Consider the following 17,226-nt stretch of genomic DNA (forward strand, 5'->3'; position numbering starts at 1 on the left):
GGTAGGCAAATCATAATGTGGCACAATGACGACCCTATTCTCCAATAATTAAGTGATGCTTTAATATATGCACTGAATACAGATAGAAACTAATCAGTGCTGGGACCTGGACAGTTTATGGTTTCAACTTACATGTATCACAATGCTCAAAGTTTCCTCATCTTACTGCCACATTAGTTACAAAATGCAACTAATGAATGGTTTAATATACATTCATACATGGTCGTGAATTATCAGAAAGAAAACTTTATAAATGTTATAAAATTTTGAAATATTATAGGGAATGTTCCAGTTCTGCAGTCACTATGGACAAGTTACCACTGAAAGTGAATAACATGCAAACTTAGTGATTAAAAAAAGCTGAATAAAGCAGTAAGATAATACAAACACCAATAAAATACAAATGTAATTCCAATATGTAACTTAAAGCATTACAATTTATCAAGAAATATACTTGCAAAACAATAGTAAATAAAATAAAAACTTGTTGCAAAATTTTAAAACAGACAAATTAATTTTAAGCATTTACTTACCTATTTTAACAGGAAAACCAGCTGGAAGTTGTAATGTAATAAAATCTCTCAATTTTGCAAAATGTGTACTGCTGATAGCCATTAAATCAACTATTGGCAGGATCTTAAATATGGGGGATGAAGAGAAAAAGATGTTAATTAAAAAAAATTAAAATTTATATATTTACTATATTGTACATTATTATCGTATTAAATAATACTATATTGTACACATGTATATGCATTTTCATCAGGTGTACGAAACACAGAATAAATAGCGAAAATGCCACTTAAACAAAATGTATCCATTTTAGATGCATCAATTATAAGAAGATGTATTTCAAGCCATATTTAATATACAAAATTAATTATTGTATGTTTGTCTTCTATGCTATTCAATGAATACTATGAAATTCTGACAAGTTGTTCTTTATGTGCCCAAAAAGGTATTTCTATTATACTTTTTGTAGAAAATAGAAAGACCAAAAATATTATATATTCTAATACATTCAAATATTCTTAAAGTTAAATTTAATGCTTAAAAAAATCATTGTATTTCCATTATTTTGCACATGTAAATGCAGATGCTTTGCATACATATAACTACATAAAAAGAAAAAGAGGCACTGCAATACATGCTAGGCACAACTAGTTGAATATAATATTAACTTTAAATCTTTTTATGTCACTATTGAAACAAATGTAAAGTAAAATCACCAAATAAATCTTCGGACAAAATTATTTCTAAAGAACAGAAAGAAAGCGTCAACTAGCAAAGATCATAAGAGTTTATAAGGACATTCATTTTAAAAATAAAGTTTACCAGAAAAAAAAAATAATGAAATATTACTTGCTCTGGAAGAGAGAGGGGATAGTTTTCACAAAGCCAAAGATTTGCTTTGAATTTCTGTATTTTTGTTGATATTTCTTTAGGGCGACCTATGTCTCTACCATCTAAGTCAACTTCTGGATTGAAATATTCTTCTGGAGTGATGTGACATGGATTGCCACTCCATTCTTCTTTATTTTCCTGAAAAGAAAATGCATCTACTCTGAGATTTAAGTGAAACTGACAGTTTATTATTATTTTTCAAATTAAATAGCCTTTAATTATTAAAATAATTATTTTTGTTATGGATATGGAATTCATAACAAGAACGTCATTGTAAAGTATTTTTTTGTAAGCCAAATCAACTCTTTATAGATTTAATAATACTTCAGTTTACTACTTTTCATCCAAAAAATTTCTGTAAAGTCAAATACAGAATAAATCATATAAAGTATAAAGTCATGGGGAGATTAGGAAATTTGATGTTGCCTTAAATCTAAAGTACGTGCTCAAATACCAATTTTTCCTCCAAAATAATCTGACAAAAAATTGCAGAATGTCTTATTTGTCACTATCATTCAATAGATAAATATCTTAGTAGAGACGGACAAAAAAAAAATAACAAATTGTAATATTACTTGCAATTAAATGCAAATAAAATTTAATCAGAATGCATAGTGAGAAATTTCTTCAAAAATGAAGTACCTTTAAGCTCTTTTTAAGGATCTTAGCCAAAAAAAAATTAAACACCTTTAAACATTTGTGCATACTTAAATATGTATTTCCTAAACATAGGATATTTCCTGTTTTATAATAATACATAGTTTTTATTGAAATGTTTTAAATTAATTTTAAATGTCTATTTAAATTTTAAAATCTATTTCTATGTTTGTATAATGTCTTCTATTGTAAAACAAATTATGTCTTTTCAGTTTCGAAATTTAAAAAAAAAAAAAAATTAAGTCAATTTTGTAAGATTAACAATACAGATTAATGATTAACAATACAGATTAATGATTAACAATACAGATTAATGATTAACAATACAGATAAATTCTTTTTCAATATTTCTTAAAATTAACAAGCAACCAGTTTATTTAGATGGATATATTATTTCTGAAAATATCCACATTGATGTAAAAGCACAGCCCTAACCAAACGGTTTGTAGTAGATTTTTAGATACACAACAAATAATATTCAACATAGCGGGATGGAAAGTATAAATTTTCTCCTACACTAACTTGCTATATTTAGACATTTTATTTACAACCTTATAAAGCTAAAAACTAAGCATTCTGAAATGGCTACTATCATAAGACTCGCAAAAATGCCAGAAATTTGATGGCAGAACAATGCAAAGTTCTAAATAAGGTTTTAAAATCATGTTTAAATAGAAAAGAATAGAATTGTTCAGATTAATAATAATAATAAAAAAAAAATGCTTTACAGCTTCTAACTTTTGAAATTCAGTGAACATTTTTTTTTTTTTTTAACATTTACCATTCCAAATATTTAATAAAAACTTGCTTTTAAATCTTACTTTAGCTTTAAAAAATCAGAGAAAATATGAACATATATTTTTTGAAGAAACAAAAATGCTTCAACAACTTCTAGTTTCCATAAATAATTGGAAACTTATTCGTGAAGAACCAGCACTGAAATGCTAGAAAATGAAAGGAAAATAAAATAAAATAATAATAATAAAAAAAAAAGAAAAGAAATAAAATGAAAATAAAAAAATGTTAGTTGCAGCATTTTTAAAAGTTTTTTTTTTTTTTTTGAAGGCAATGAGTGACAATATACCATACTGTTTGAAAATTGAACAAAACTCATTAAATGAAGATTCTTATTCAATAAACTACTTTTAAATTTAAATTAAAGGAAAGAAAGCCTCTTTGGTATTGTTTTGAATTTCAATATAATGAAAATCATTTCATACAAATTATACCCAAAACTATTTTTTTAAAAATTACTAAAACTAAAGAGGGGGTGAGGTGCATTCATTCAAACAAAATTGGTGTAATTGAAAAGTTATTTTTTAAACCATTAAAATGATGTAAAAATTTTCCTGAGATGATGCTGTGATGTTACGATGACAACACGTTAAATTAGATTTTTTAAATTAAACTTCTAACTTAAAATATTTTTTTAAAATATCTGTTTCATTGGAACCCTAGTATCCAAGAAGTAATAACTTTTCTAATTTCATGGTTCTAACTTCAAAGGTTTATACTCTGCATTCTCAGGAGAAAACTTTATGTATAAAAAGATTTCATTAAAAAAAAAATTTCTATATAAGTTATAAAAAAAAATCGTAATAAAATAACAGAATCTAAACCCTAAAAACTAAGTTATGAAAAACATTTTTTATTTATTTAAAAATTTTCAAGTACTAGATTCAGCATTTTTTTTATCCTTAGTCAAAATTAAAATTTGGTAAAATGAGACCAACAAATAAAAATTTTCAAGTACTAGATTCAGCATTTTTTTTATCCTTAGTCAAAATTAAAATTTGGTAAAATGAGACCAACAAATAAAAATTTTCAAATTCATTTCAAAATTAAATTTAATTAAAAAATTTAAGTCCTCAAGTTAAAATTTCATCATATTAGATTTTATGCATATTAGATTTTTTTTTTTTTTTTTTTTTTTAACGACTGACTAAATACTAAAAAAAATTTTAGTGTTTGAAAAATTAGAAAAAAAAAAAAAAAAAAATCTTAACACTTTTTGAGCTGCAACAAGTATGGTACAGTACATATTTTGTACTGCCCTTTCTGGATAACCATTCCAGTATTTAAATAAACGACAATACATACTGTCAGAGAAAGAGGGAGTGGGAAAAAAGGCTTTACTTTATATATTTTGGAACCCCTGGATCTATTTCACCCTGGATTCCTCCTCCTTCTCTTTTGCTGGTTTTCTTTATGGATACATTCAGTAAACAAAGCCTTTTACATGACTATGCTTTCAACACATGGGGTACAAAACATACAACAACAACAAAAAAAATCTTTCTTCACGCTTCTCGAGAAAATTAAGCAATTTATCTGGACCTTTCTTCAAAATTAAGCATTTTTAAAGGTGCCTAAAAGTGGCTTTCCAATTTAAGCATTTTTCATGATGCTACATATTCTGGTAAAACGCACTATTTAAAGTAAATTTTGTATAAATCCTGATTATATATAAATATATATAATCAAGATGGGATCTTTTAGTATTTACTAAAATTCTTTACCATCATGGTAAATTTGTTCTTACACTTGAAGAAGTAATTACATACATATTGATAAGTTCATGCAATTATTTTGTTAATCAATTGTTTAAGCTGTTTTAAATATGTACATTCACATCAGCTTTTCATTATTATTCTCGAAAATCTAACTACACAATGAAAATTATCTCCAACATTTTTGACATAACATACTTAAATAATTAAAATCATATCTAGGATGACTATTTAACAAATTTTAATGGTATATGCTAAATTGTTAATAATAAAGATATCAAATGCCATTCAGTATGGTTTAATACTAGCATTGCTTTCAGTCACATAATTTTACTAAAACACAAATATTACTTATTACTTATTAAACTTTAACATCTAAAGATACTATACAACTTTTAAAATACAGTGTTAAATAACAAATTATATATAAAAAAATTAAAATACAAATCACACAAATAAAGAAAAATATTAATTTTCTAAACAATGTTTATATGATGGTCATTTGTGATATGATACTTACACCATTGATTGCAGGAACAGCTGTCTTTTCTTCAACTTCAACAATGCCTAACAATGACTGCAGAGGAGATCGTGAACTTTTATGTCGAATCTTATCAGCTTCTGTTAAGTGTTCTGTTCTTGTCTTGGTAACTAATTCCACATTATTTGCACTAAAAACCTGAAATATTAATAAAAAAAATTCATTCAAAAATTAGTAATCACATACTCACCAGTAATATAAAATAAGATTAAATAAAATGTACATAAAATATAAAAAAAATTTTAAACTCGTGTAGAGTATTAAATAATTACTGGCTTCATTATGAGTCCATACACAGCACAACCTTTCAAAAGTAACAGGATTGGAATGATATTCAGTATGTGCATCCATAAACCCAATAAAATAATTAAAAATATAGAATCACCTGATTAATTTACATGTAAAAGTTAAGGTCAGATACTGTTGTTTGAACATATTCCAGGAAAATTTACTATATATTTAATTTCAAGTTATATTTTTTAATTAAACTAAAGCACATATATAAATAAAGCTTCCCTCCAAATTTCAAGCTTAATAATGTTTAACACCAATGAGATATTTTTGGCATTTTATAATGCCAATTATTTATTGAGCATTTCCTCCCCCTTGCACATAAAGATTTTCTGATTAAAAAAACAAACAAAAAAACAAAAAAAAAAAAAAAAACAACAATAATAATAATAATAAAAAATACAAATGCAAAATATTTTTAGATGATTCTACTTATTAAAATTATTACATATTTAATGGTGATTCAATGTTTTTAATAAACAGTTTTACATTCATTAGTGAATTTAAAAAAAAAAAATATTTTAAATATTTTCTATTTTTTAATTTATGATTCATCATTATAAATATCAATTGATCTAAAAGGAACACCATATGATGGAATTCAAAGTAACTGATAATTAAGTTTTAAAAATATCAAATAGTATATTACCATTAAGAATACACAAATGTACAAAATTTGAAAAATTCCACACATCAGGAAAAGAATGGAAAATTGATCGCAAAATCACATTTTATATGAAAATAAAGGAAGTTAAATAAAAGTGTGTAAAAAATAATTTACCTTGCTTTCATGACCATTTATTACTTCATTTCTGTCACTTCTCCAGCCCCAAATACCACTCTTATTTCTGAAAGAAAAAATACATTAACACTTGGAAGCATTAGAAACTGAAATACGAAAATGAAAAAAAGAAACACATTACCTTTCAAAATTTATTTTATCAGTGTCAACAAATGTGGTCACAATAGGGGTTGTAAGGCGAGATGACACTGATTCTGCAGAAGGACGGAAAGCATGGATGTCGTCCATTTGGGGAGTTAACACACGCATCTGCTCAACATAAACTTGACCAGATTCATGATCAATTTCCATCATGGTAGCACTATCTTCTGCAAATTTTAAAAAAACTTTAAAGCAAATTCAATATATTATAAAAATTTGTAGACTACTGCAATATAAGAAATCTTAAATTATATACTGTATCAATGTGATTTATTTAAACTGAGTAGATATCTCAATTTTTTTATAAATTGAGTACATATCTTTTCTATAGATGCAGAGAAAAATTTTAATAAAGAAATTTTCACCAAATTAATGATTTGCATCTATTTATGAACAGGTACAAAATCCTTCTATATGCTTTAGTTTATTTTAAATTAATTAATTAATGTTATAGTTTTTTAAAAGAAATTAAAAGTTAGTTAAATTACTTGTATTTCATTTGTAAGCTTTTCCAAATGATTTTGGTTTATTAGAATTCAATTATAAAAGCAAAAGATTTTATTAAATATTTTTAAACTGTCCATGCTAATTTTATCAATGAAATGATATTGTATATTTTCACCACATGTTTGGACAGTAAAATTTGTATTATTCTTTTGATAAAAATATGCTTTGTTCTTCGTATTATACTATGTTAATTTATTTATCGTATTTTTTTAAAAAAATAAATATTTATTAACATTATTTCTGTTTTCGGTTAAAAGCATTTTTAATGGAATCACAGTATTTTCTGAGTTATGGAAAGAGGGAGGAGGGAATTGTGCATAGAAGAACAAGGTAAGATTCTTCGTTTCGAAGAATACGGTTTGTCTTCCAGAAAAACTGCAAAACGATCTGGTAAGTAATCTGGTAGACCACTGTACTGAACAGCTGGTACCGGTACCGAAGATAACAGCTAAGATCTAATTTTGGAAAAAATATAGTTATATTTCATTCTAGATCTAGAAACATAGATTGCGCCAGAATGATGTATCATGTTAAATGAACAAATGCATGCTCTTATCATGGAAGCTACATAAAATGAATGTAGAAACTAAATTCAAAATGTTTTGTAAAAGAAATTTTATAAAAATCCAGAACAAAAAACATCAAATCAGATTTTTGGCGAATCGCCCGATTTTTTTTTATAGCGTAGTCCCCAATCTAAAATATTTTCTATAAGAACTGCAGCAACGAGCAGGTGAATTTCGAATCTTCAAGAGATTTGATGCGGTATGCGAGGCTAGAACCTGGAACCTTCTGGTTAGCAGTCAAGTAACTAAACCATTTTACCAAAACGATCGTTCGGGTAGAAGAGTTGTTAACTGGCTTATATGCTATTCACCACAGATTTATTAGTAAAAGGGGAAGACTATCAGATATATACGCATTGTTGTAGCAACAGACGGAGAAGAGCCATAGCCTCGTCAAATAAAAATGAATAAATAATGATATAGAAAGATATACAGAAAGCGAATAGACAAACAAGTTTTTCAATAATTAAAATATTAAGTGGAAATTTAACTAGTCCTCTCATGGATTCTTGTTGTAGCAGACTGAAGGCATCAGCAATTATACTAATTTATCTTTATGCCAATAAAACAACAGGTAAACTTAACTCGTCCCATAAAATATCTTTACATATTTCAAATAGAAGCGTATTTAATTTTTTTGTGATCAATATTCAAGGAATCTTCAAAACTTTATACTCTTATATCCATACAATTTATAATAGGAATTCCATTGCTATAATAGTAGAGGAAAATTTATCAGATGAAAAATTTTTAACTTGAAGGCATTGGAAACATAGCCAGCAATAACTAAGTTTTTGGAAATAATAGTATTGTGAACAACATCCCTCTCTCCATCATCTCAAAAAAAAAAAAAAAAAAAAAAAAAAAATTAAAGTGAATGATGTAGTGCTGCTTGATCCTCAACATTGGAAGTTGAGTTCGATAGACTGAAATGCTTCGTAGCGCTGGTTATGCGGTGTTAATCAAAGCTCTTAGTGAAATATTTGAGATCCATTCATAAATTTAATGTTGAGAACTGAAATTAAAATGATTTAAACTTTTGAATCATTCAATTTATTTAGTTAATATACTGCTGAAAATGAAAGAGTTTATCTCCATAGCTTTCAAGAGGAAAAATTCTGTGGGATTCATTTTTATTACATCTCTTTTTCCACTTCAAAGTGTACTTTTAAACTTACCAAATTGTATTTTTACTAAATTTGCTAGTCCTAGGTCATCTACATAAAATGGCGCCCGAGGCAAATGCTAAATCAGCAACCCATCCAAATTTTTTAAAGAAAATGCTATGTCGGGATGGAATAAGCTACATAATTATAATAAAATATTTTTGAATTATTATTGCCTAGCAGTTGGTCATTAAATCTTCATCATTCAAAAAAAATTATCTGATAAACTCAATGTTGCTCAGAATGGAAATCTATTCAGGTTCCATGTTTTTAATATTGAAACTCCTTCTGTATAAACATTATAATATACAAATCCTTTTCTAAGACATATGTATTGAAATAATACAGAATTTTTTTAAAAAGTAGTAGAACAGTTCAAAGTCTTAACACTGCCCAATAAAAGAGTACCATTTTACAAATTTCTCAATTTCAAAATCATCTGAAATACAGTTTTTAAATAATTAATAACAACTGAAAGAAAAATTGCACAAAACGAATTTGGCCGAACTGAAAAGTTAAAACGAGTAAATTTAAAATTAATTTTACGATGTGTAAATGTTTTTTGTATAATTTTCCTCCGAAGTTTCTACGGAAAAAAGGGGAAAATATTGGTTAATTCTTTCTAGACTAAAACAGTTGCTATAAAAATTCCTGTAGTTCATTTTCTCACAAGGATATGACATTTCTTGTTTCCATTTTAGCAATTGATTTATGCTTACTTTTATTATTAAATCAAATATTGAAAAAAAAAATGAAAATCAGCCAAAAAATATTATTAAAATAAAATAAATTTAAAAAAATAGTGGTAGTTAAAAAGTTAGCGTTAATTTAAAAGCGGTAAAATACTTTTGATAATAAAATTGATATCACGGAAGTGGTGATATTCTAACTTTCAAGAAAAATTTTAATATCAACTTTAAAGATTATTTGTTCCAAATTATTGCACAAAAATGGTAGAATTTCATTTAATTTCTAAATAATTAAGCATTTAATTAAATCCTACACCTTCAACAATTGATAGTATTCTATGTTTAAGTATGCAATGACAGGTTCAAACCGGCGCAGTCATTTTGAAGGAGATGTGGAGCATTCATCTATACAAACATATATGCATACACAGCCACATAATAAAATAATTGCTTAGCACTGCAAATCTTTTTCGAAAAAGTTGAAGTATAAGAAAGATTTAAAGAATATTTTGAGAGACAATTAGTAATTTTTTTCATTACTAAAAATTTGAAAAACTAAATCAGGAATTTTCCAGATACAATTATTAATTGTTTCTGATTCTAAAGTTTTCTATTAGAATTTTGCTTAAGTGGTCTGGCAACAGCTCCTCGTATTTTTATTTGTCAATTATTTAAAAAAAATCATTCGTCCATTTTCAAATACTTACTTTTCAAGTCTTCATCTGAATTTAAGTAGTACATTAATGTTTTTTTTTTCAAAACACTGTTTCAAAACAAAAACCGTCAACAAAGATATGCATTAATAAATAAGAAAAAATTAAGAAAAACAGTGGTAGAGCAGTTCAAAGTCTCAACGTTGCTTAGCAAAAGAGTACCTATAAATTCCTTCATTTTGTTAATCATCTAGGCTAAATTTCTTTAAAAAATTCATATTAATTTTAAAAAATTGAACCGAAATGAAATTGGCATCGTTAAAAAGGTAACATTTTTAATTTTTTTAAGATGGTGTACATTTTCCGATACAATTTTCTGCGAAAGTTACTACAGAAATTAGATAAAAGTTTAATTATTTTTCATAGCTTCAAGTCACCGCTGTCATTGAACATCTGTTTCATTTTCTCAAAAAAACTTTACTTTCTGAGCGATTGACGTCTTTGAAGCAATTGTTAAATCGCTACTTCAAAGGCATTAAAAATGATTGCAAAAGATAAGTAAAAAATAAAAATAAAAATTTGAAAGGAAAAAAAATAGTACTTAAGAAGTTCAGAGTCTAATGTTGTCCAGCAAAGGTGTACCTATATACAGGGAGTGTCCCTGTTTGGCTCGCCTTGGCGAGAGAACCAGTCAAGGTAACGCCTTCATATTTGGAGGATATACATTTCAGTCCATGGAAAATTAACTAGTGTAATAAAAAAAAAGTCCAAAAAAGGCAGCTAGGTGAAATGTGGCGCTGCGATCGATTTAAGGTAATGGATATGAAACAGAAACAGTAAAGGATAGAATATCAGGTATCTGTAATAAATTCCATTATTACATTATTAAAGCACAAATTTCGCTAGTTAGATGAAAATTCAAATATTAGACATTGCGAGTTGCACTGGAGAATAAAATTTGCATAATAGGCGAACAAAAAGTCGTTCGTAGATAAAATGCTGGGCGTACTGGTTCCGAACATTCTTATTCCACGACGATGGTTTTCTCTTCGCCGGCGCTTGCGTTGCAACGAAAGTTGCAACTCACGTCAAAACAGCAATAACCCTGCCAAATCGCTTCGCATATACCGAGTGTAGAAATCTTTGCGCACGGGTCCAATAACATCTTCGCTCTGTGGCGAACGGTCAAACGTTTTGAGGAAACAGGCAGTTTTGCTGTTACAAGCAGGCCGTGGAAGTAAAATACGGACACCGCAAGTGATTGAAAACGTAGCACCTTCTGTTGTTGAGTAAGCCAATTCGAACACAGCAGGGACATCTAGTGCTCACGCCCAATCAAGGCAACTGAAGTTGCCATACACTGCAGTTTGGAGATGCATGCGGATAGCAGTCGAATACTATCTATATAAGATCCATCGCTAGCAAAAGTTAAAATCAGCCGATAACGAAGTGCATGAAATGGCATGGATGGAGGTGAACAGAATTGGCCGTGGAACATCCTATGAACCGATGAAGCTCACTTTCACATGCGCGGAACAGTGAAAACCAAAACAGCCATATCTGGTCCACGGCGAATCTTCACCAGATTCAACAAATGCCCTTGTATTCACCGCATGTTATTGTTTGGATCGCCTTCACTGCGACCTTTTCAATGGGCCATTTTTCTTTGTAGAAATCATGGATCAACAAGCTGTTGCGTAACTGCAGCACGTTATCGGGATATGTTGCACACTTTTGTCATTCCAGAAGCCCAGCAGCGTGGATGCACTCGCTACAACAATATTCCAACAAGATGGTGCTCGTCCACACATAGCACATGCGGTTCAACGCTTGCTGCGATGTGATATTATTGAGGATCGCTTTATTAGTCGCGTATTTCCTACAAGACTGCCTCCACATTCACCTGCCCTAACGCTTTCTGATTTTGGGCTTACTTCAAAGATTATCGATGAAACAGGAAATCGGGTGGAAGAACCAGATCCTCTAGCATGTACACTACATCGAACACGGTCTGTTACATGCTGCTGTGAATCCTGTTATAACACGGTGTAACTTGTCAGCCCTGAAGCAAGGTGGACACATTGAAAACCATCTGTGAAATTTTTGTTTATCGCTATCATTGAAACTTCTGTAATAACGAAAAATAGTGTTGTGTAGTGAAGTTCACTACATTTTTACCTTGTATTCTGTCCTTTATTGTTGGTGGCATGTTTCTTATTCCTTACCTTAAACCGATCGCAACGCATATTTCACCTACAAGTCTATTTTGAATTAATTTGTTTCTTTCATTGCACCATTCAATTTCCCATTCCCTGAAATGTATATCCTTGAAATGAAATATGAACTCGCCAGGACATTCCAAACAGGGATATTTTAATTTGAATAACCCTGTATTTCCTTATTACAAAACCATCTGCATTAAACTCTCTAAGGAACTACAACTGACAGAAAAATCGTAAAAAAATATTAATTTGATAGTTATTTTTACTTATTAAAGGTATATTTTAAAAGTATTTTTATTTCATAATGGTCTAAAATTTTCTGGAATAATTTCCTCTTAAGTGTATGTTGAAAAATATAAGTTGAAGTAGCTACTACAAGCATACATCCTTTTCACTGGGTTGCAAAAACTTTCTTTTCTCAGTAGGAATGATTGACTTATGTCTACTTTTCGGTATGTTAAATCACAACTTTGAAGCAAATGAAATGTATTTTAAAAAAAACTGGTAAATTAGTTCAAAATTTTAATGCTTTCATTTTTTTAAAGATTAATAACAAATGAAAGAAATACTGTACAAAAATACAACTCATATAATTGAAATAGCAAAATTTTAAATTCCAAAAGATATTAAAATATTTAATATAAGATTATTTGCTCCAAAGTTGCTGCACCACTGCAGAAAAAATAGCAAAATTTCAGCTAATTTCTAATTAACTGAAAATTTGATTAATTTTTTTTGACATTATTTGTCTAGAAAAATAAATGTGCAAAATTTGGTTGAAATTGGCCCAATCATTTAGAAGATGTCGATAGGGTGCATAGACTAATTTTATCTTAAAAAATAAGCACTTTATAAGAACATTTTAATCACCTTTATAGATAAAATAAGAACCAACCTTACCCTTATCGTGGCAAGATTGCTTTAAAAAAGAAATGTATATAGGTATGTATATATAAAAGTGTAAGAACAAACATTTAAGCATATGTATTTTATAATATGTATGTTTTAAATGTATGTTTAATAAAACTAAGTTAAAAATTATTTTATAGTGGTAGTATATTTTTATAAAGCTGTATGTATGGTAGTATACTATACAAAATGAACATAAGGGTTAAAGTAGTAATTTCTTATTATTGAATTATGATTTGATGAATGCATCTCTGATGAATTAAATTAAATTTGGTATTAACTAAGTAGGTGACAAATTTTATACAAATATAAACTTAAAATGCATAAATATGTCTTTCAATAATATGCCTTTTCTAATGCCTGGACTCACTTTATCGATTGCAATAGAAGATGCATTGCTAGAAAAACCATACTGGCATTAGCAATCTACTGAAAAAAAAAAAATTTCAACTAAGAAATTTTCTTTCAAAACTTTTAAAAAACAAAACAGTTGATTTACAAACTTATGTACATCAAATGCATAAAAAGGGCAAAAGTGGGTTATCACTCTGACACATTCAAAGAACTGGCTAAATATAATCTGCAACACATGCAAAGCAAGTTGAAAATATCTCTCCAATGCTTCATTGCATACTCTGTGATAAAGATATTATCACTTCTTTCGCAGCATAAAAATTAGAGACTTTGGGCAAGGTCGTAAATGTCACACAGATTTTTATTTACCAAATTACAAGATTTTTTTTTAAATCTATGGAGTATGACAATTTTCTTTATCTATGTTTTGTGTTACAATGTTTACATGCATGTGAACACACAAACTGACATTTGGTCAACTCATTGATGGTTTTGGTTGAAAATTTTGATGTTTCTTTAAATGTCAAAAATGCGAGCCAAATGTTACCAAAGTAGCATTTTGTGTTTAGAGGTTATCCTGTTTGCTTAAACTCTGAAAAATAAACAAAACCTTTAAATAAATAAATTTAAAAAAATTGGTGGAAATCTGTAATTTTAGTATTTAGAAACTCCAGCTCAAAATGTTTTTTTAGTTATAGCATTCACAGATCTGCATAATTCCAAAAATGTGTGATTGAAAGATTTGAATCATAAAGGTTGGGCAAACTCGAATTAGAATTTTTTGACAGTCACAGCTCTTTGTCTTTGAATAGTTCGTATACAAAAAAATAAAATTTTTGTTAATGGTATTGATTTAATTTTGTTATCGTTTGGCAAGAGTAACAAATGACTACAAGTAATTCTGGAGCACCATAAATAATTTGCTTTTACATTTATTTTTGGCAACCTTGAATTATTCAGTGTACTTATTTATCAAGGTCAACAATAAATGAAATACACATTCTCCAGTTATATTGTTAAAAATTTCTAAACATTTAAACAAAAATTAATTGAAGCAAAAATACTTAAATTATTCACTAATGGGGAGTTGATAAATGTTGAAGTTCAACAAATAGTTACCATAACAAATTATATTATAACTAACACTTGCACTACAAACACTTGTTAGAAAAACACTTGTTGAAGTTCAACAAATAGCTACCATAACAAATTATATTATAACACTTGCACTACAAACACTTGCTAGAAAAATAATGATGAGTAGAAGTTATTGTCAATAATCAACACTCATGGTTTTACATGAATACATGAAATTATGAAGAAAGAAATTTTCCCTATATAAATAAGCAAAAGAAGGGTAGAGAAGAATTAAATAAATGAAACAAATATGTTTTCCCATTTCTATCAGTATTTTTTTAAACTGAGATGAAATATTTTCCACTGACTTCTGGATTTATTAAATATTGAAAGATCCAACACTGCAAGAAAAAAAAAAAAAAAAAAATCAACCTATAATTGGACAAATCCAGCACGATGAAAATTTTTTTTCTCTTTTTTTTTTTTTTTTTGTCATTAGAAGGAAAATATAAGCCCCTAGATAAAGTTTAAAAATTTTAAAGCCTTTATATAAGGACCATATACAATAAGCAGTGCTTAAGGACTTTACATGCCACTAAACACCCTGGTGGAACATACACACAAATATACAAAGTAAAATTACTTTTATTTATATTAAGATAAATAATATAGCAATTACAAAGGCAATTATTAATAAAAATATAGTTAAAATGAGTAAAAGCATTTAAAGTTATATTTTAAAACATAATAATTGATGAATGAAAATGTACATTATACAATTATTTCATCATGGTGCCATTTAGATGCAATAATCATTTGTATTTATTTTTCATCATACAGTTATATCTATTAATACAAAAAGCGGAAATGTATCAGTTATCCATTTGCCTATTTGCACATTACAAATCAAACTGTTAGAATTAAAGTTACTAAATTTGACACAAGTATACTTTAGAAGATGTGAATGTGTACTTCTAAGAAATGTTTTATAAATTAGGTTTAATTAATCAAATTTGAAGTTAAATTTCAGTTGATTTAGTGATAATTCCTAAAATTGTTTCACACAAAAATACATCAGTAACATTATAATAATGTATAATATTTGGGAAAATTAAATAATATTTTGGATGCAATATAAATATTATTGTACACCACATGACAATATGGTGTATGGCACTAGAATTTTTTTAATGCATTGTAAAATTCTTGCACAAAAATATAAGTAGTAGTAAATAATAGCTTCACAATTAATTAAATTTGAATTTTTATTCCTAAAATTTAGCTGAAACAATTTTTCATTAAAAGTTGCCAAATGTATAATACTGAGAAAATAATACTGAAATTCCATATTTATCAATAAGATCAACATTGTAATGATACTACTGTAAGTTATATATTTTGAGGTATCCATCTATGTTAAAAAACCATTTTTTATCCAAATCCCATTTTTTTAATTGTTTTATTTGAAAGCCTGTTCATATAATATATGATATAAAATATATATATTAAATAATATTTTTTATATAATATATGATATAAAATATATTATATTTTCAAAACTATATCTTATTTCTGTGATAATTAGAAAGGGAATTAAAATCACTTTAATAGATCTTAACAGTTAAAATTACAATTCTAAACAATGCTATAAATAAACTTTTTCATCATTTTTATTTAGGGTTATTTCATACAGTTTTAATGTTTTCTCGCTATGCTTTAGGAGCGTATTATCGCACAAAAACTATTCTTGCAGCAGCATGAAATTTAAAAAAATTACTTATTATTCAGTTACATCAATTCTATTTTTGCATAATTATTCACTGATTTTTGATGATTTTTTTAAATTTAATTTAAACATAACTTATACCAATTACATTTTTTTTTGTTTGAATATTAAACCTTTTCCACTGTTTGATTGCATTGATTATTTACATTGTCTTCAGATATTTTCACTTTAGCTTTTATTATGTAAACACTTTTTACTATGCATTTAGAGTAATTTACTTTTAAACATTGTCCTTTAAAAATACTACAATTTTCTTTACTGTTTTACAAAATTTACCTCATAATTTAGAGCACTTTAATTTTTAATGAAGCCAGTTGTTATATGCACCATTTTATCTTATTATTGATTTATTTAATTCTGTTGGTACCATGTTTATAAAAAACTGCTGGAAATTTTTTATTCGTATAACTGCAATTTGTTTGCTAGCAAGATGGCAGGGGGGGGGGGGTAGAAACCAAGATTTAAAATATATTTTATTTAAGATGTTTTTGGCAATTTTTATTGTTTTTGAAGAAATAAAAGAAAGTAAAGTAGTAATAAGGTTTTGAATAACGTTTTATTTCTCTCTATAAATTTGAGTCATGTATGCATTGAAAAAAAAATTGTGCTTTTTTTTTTTGGGGGGGGGGGTCCTTTATTTCTCTGCTTTATGTAGCAATTATTTCTTTTAGCATATCAAGGAGCTTAAAATAACTAAATTAATGTTGGTTAACATTACAAAATTGATAAAATTAACTTGATGAGTGAACTGTGATTTCAAACTAATACATACAATTCATGTTTATAAATATGTATACGAGTATCAAATTATAATAACCTATAATATCAGTAGTTCATTTCATTTCTAACGAAGTGTATAATGCCATTTTGTTTTGAAATGTGCCTATTTGTTTTGTCTTTTATTAAATGCCGAAAATAGAATTTCACTATAATTTAATATTAAATTATATT

At 27.2% G+C, this 17,226-nt stretch overlaps 1 protein-coding gene across 2 annotated transcripts in view; it reads right to left on the minus strand.

Annotated features, from left to right (window-relative positions):
* LOC129987991 (ankyrin repeat domain-containing protein 13D-like) overlaps window positions 1-17,226 on the minus strand; it is a 76,498-nt gene that overhangs the window by 35,869 nt on the left and 23,403 nt on the right. For both annotated transcript variants that reach the window (XM_056096056.1, XM_056096057.1), the window contains 5 exons: window positions 6,327-6,513; window positions 6,185-6,251; window positions 5,092-5,250; window positions 1,363-1,542; window positions 534-636 (listed from right to left, as the gene is read on the minus strand). In XM_056096056.1, the coding sequence (XP_055952031.1) occupies window positions 534-636; window positions 1,363-1,542; window positions 5,092-5,250; window positions 6,185-6,251; window positions 6,327-6,513 (696 nt within the window). The remainder of the gene's footprint in view (window positions 1-533; window positions 637-1,362; window positions 1,543-5,091; window positions 5,251-6,184; window positions 6,252-6,326; window positions 6,514-17,226) is intronic.

This window comes from Argiope bruennichi, chromosome 10, assembly GCF_947563725.1.
Source record: "Argiope bruennichi chromosome 10, qqArgBrue1.1, whole genome shotgun sequence".
Classification (NCBI taxonomy): domain Eukaryota; kingdom Metazoa; phylum Arthropoda; class Arachnida; order Araneae; family Araneidae; genus Argiope; species Argiope bruennichi.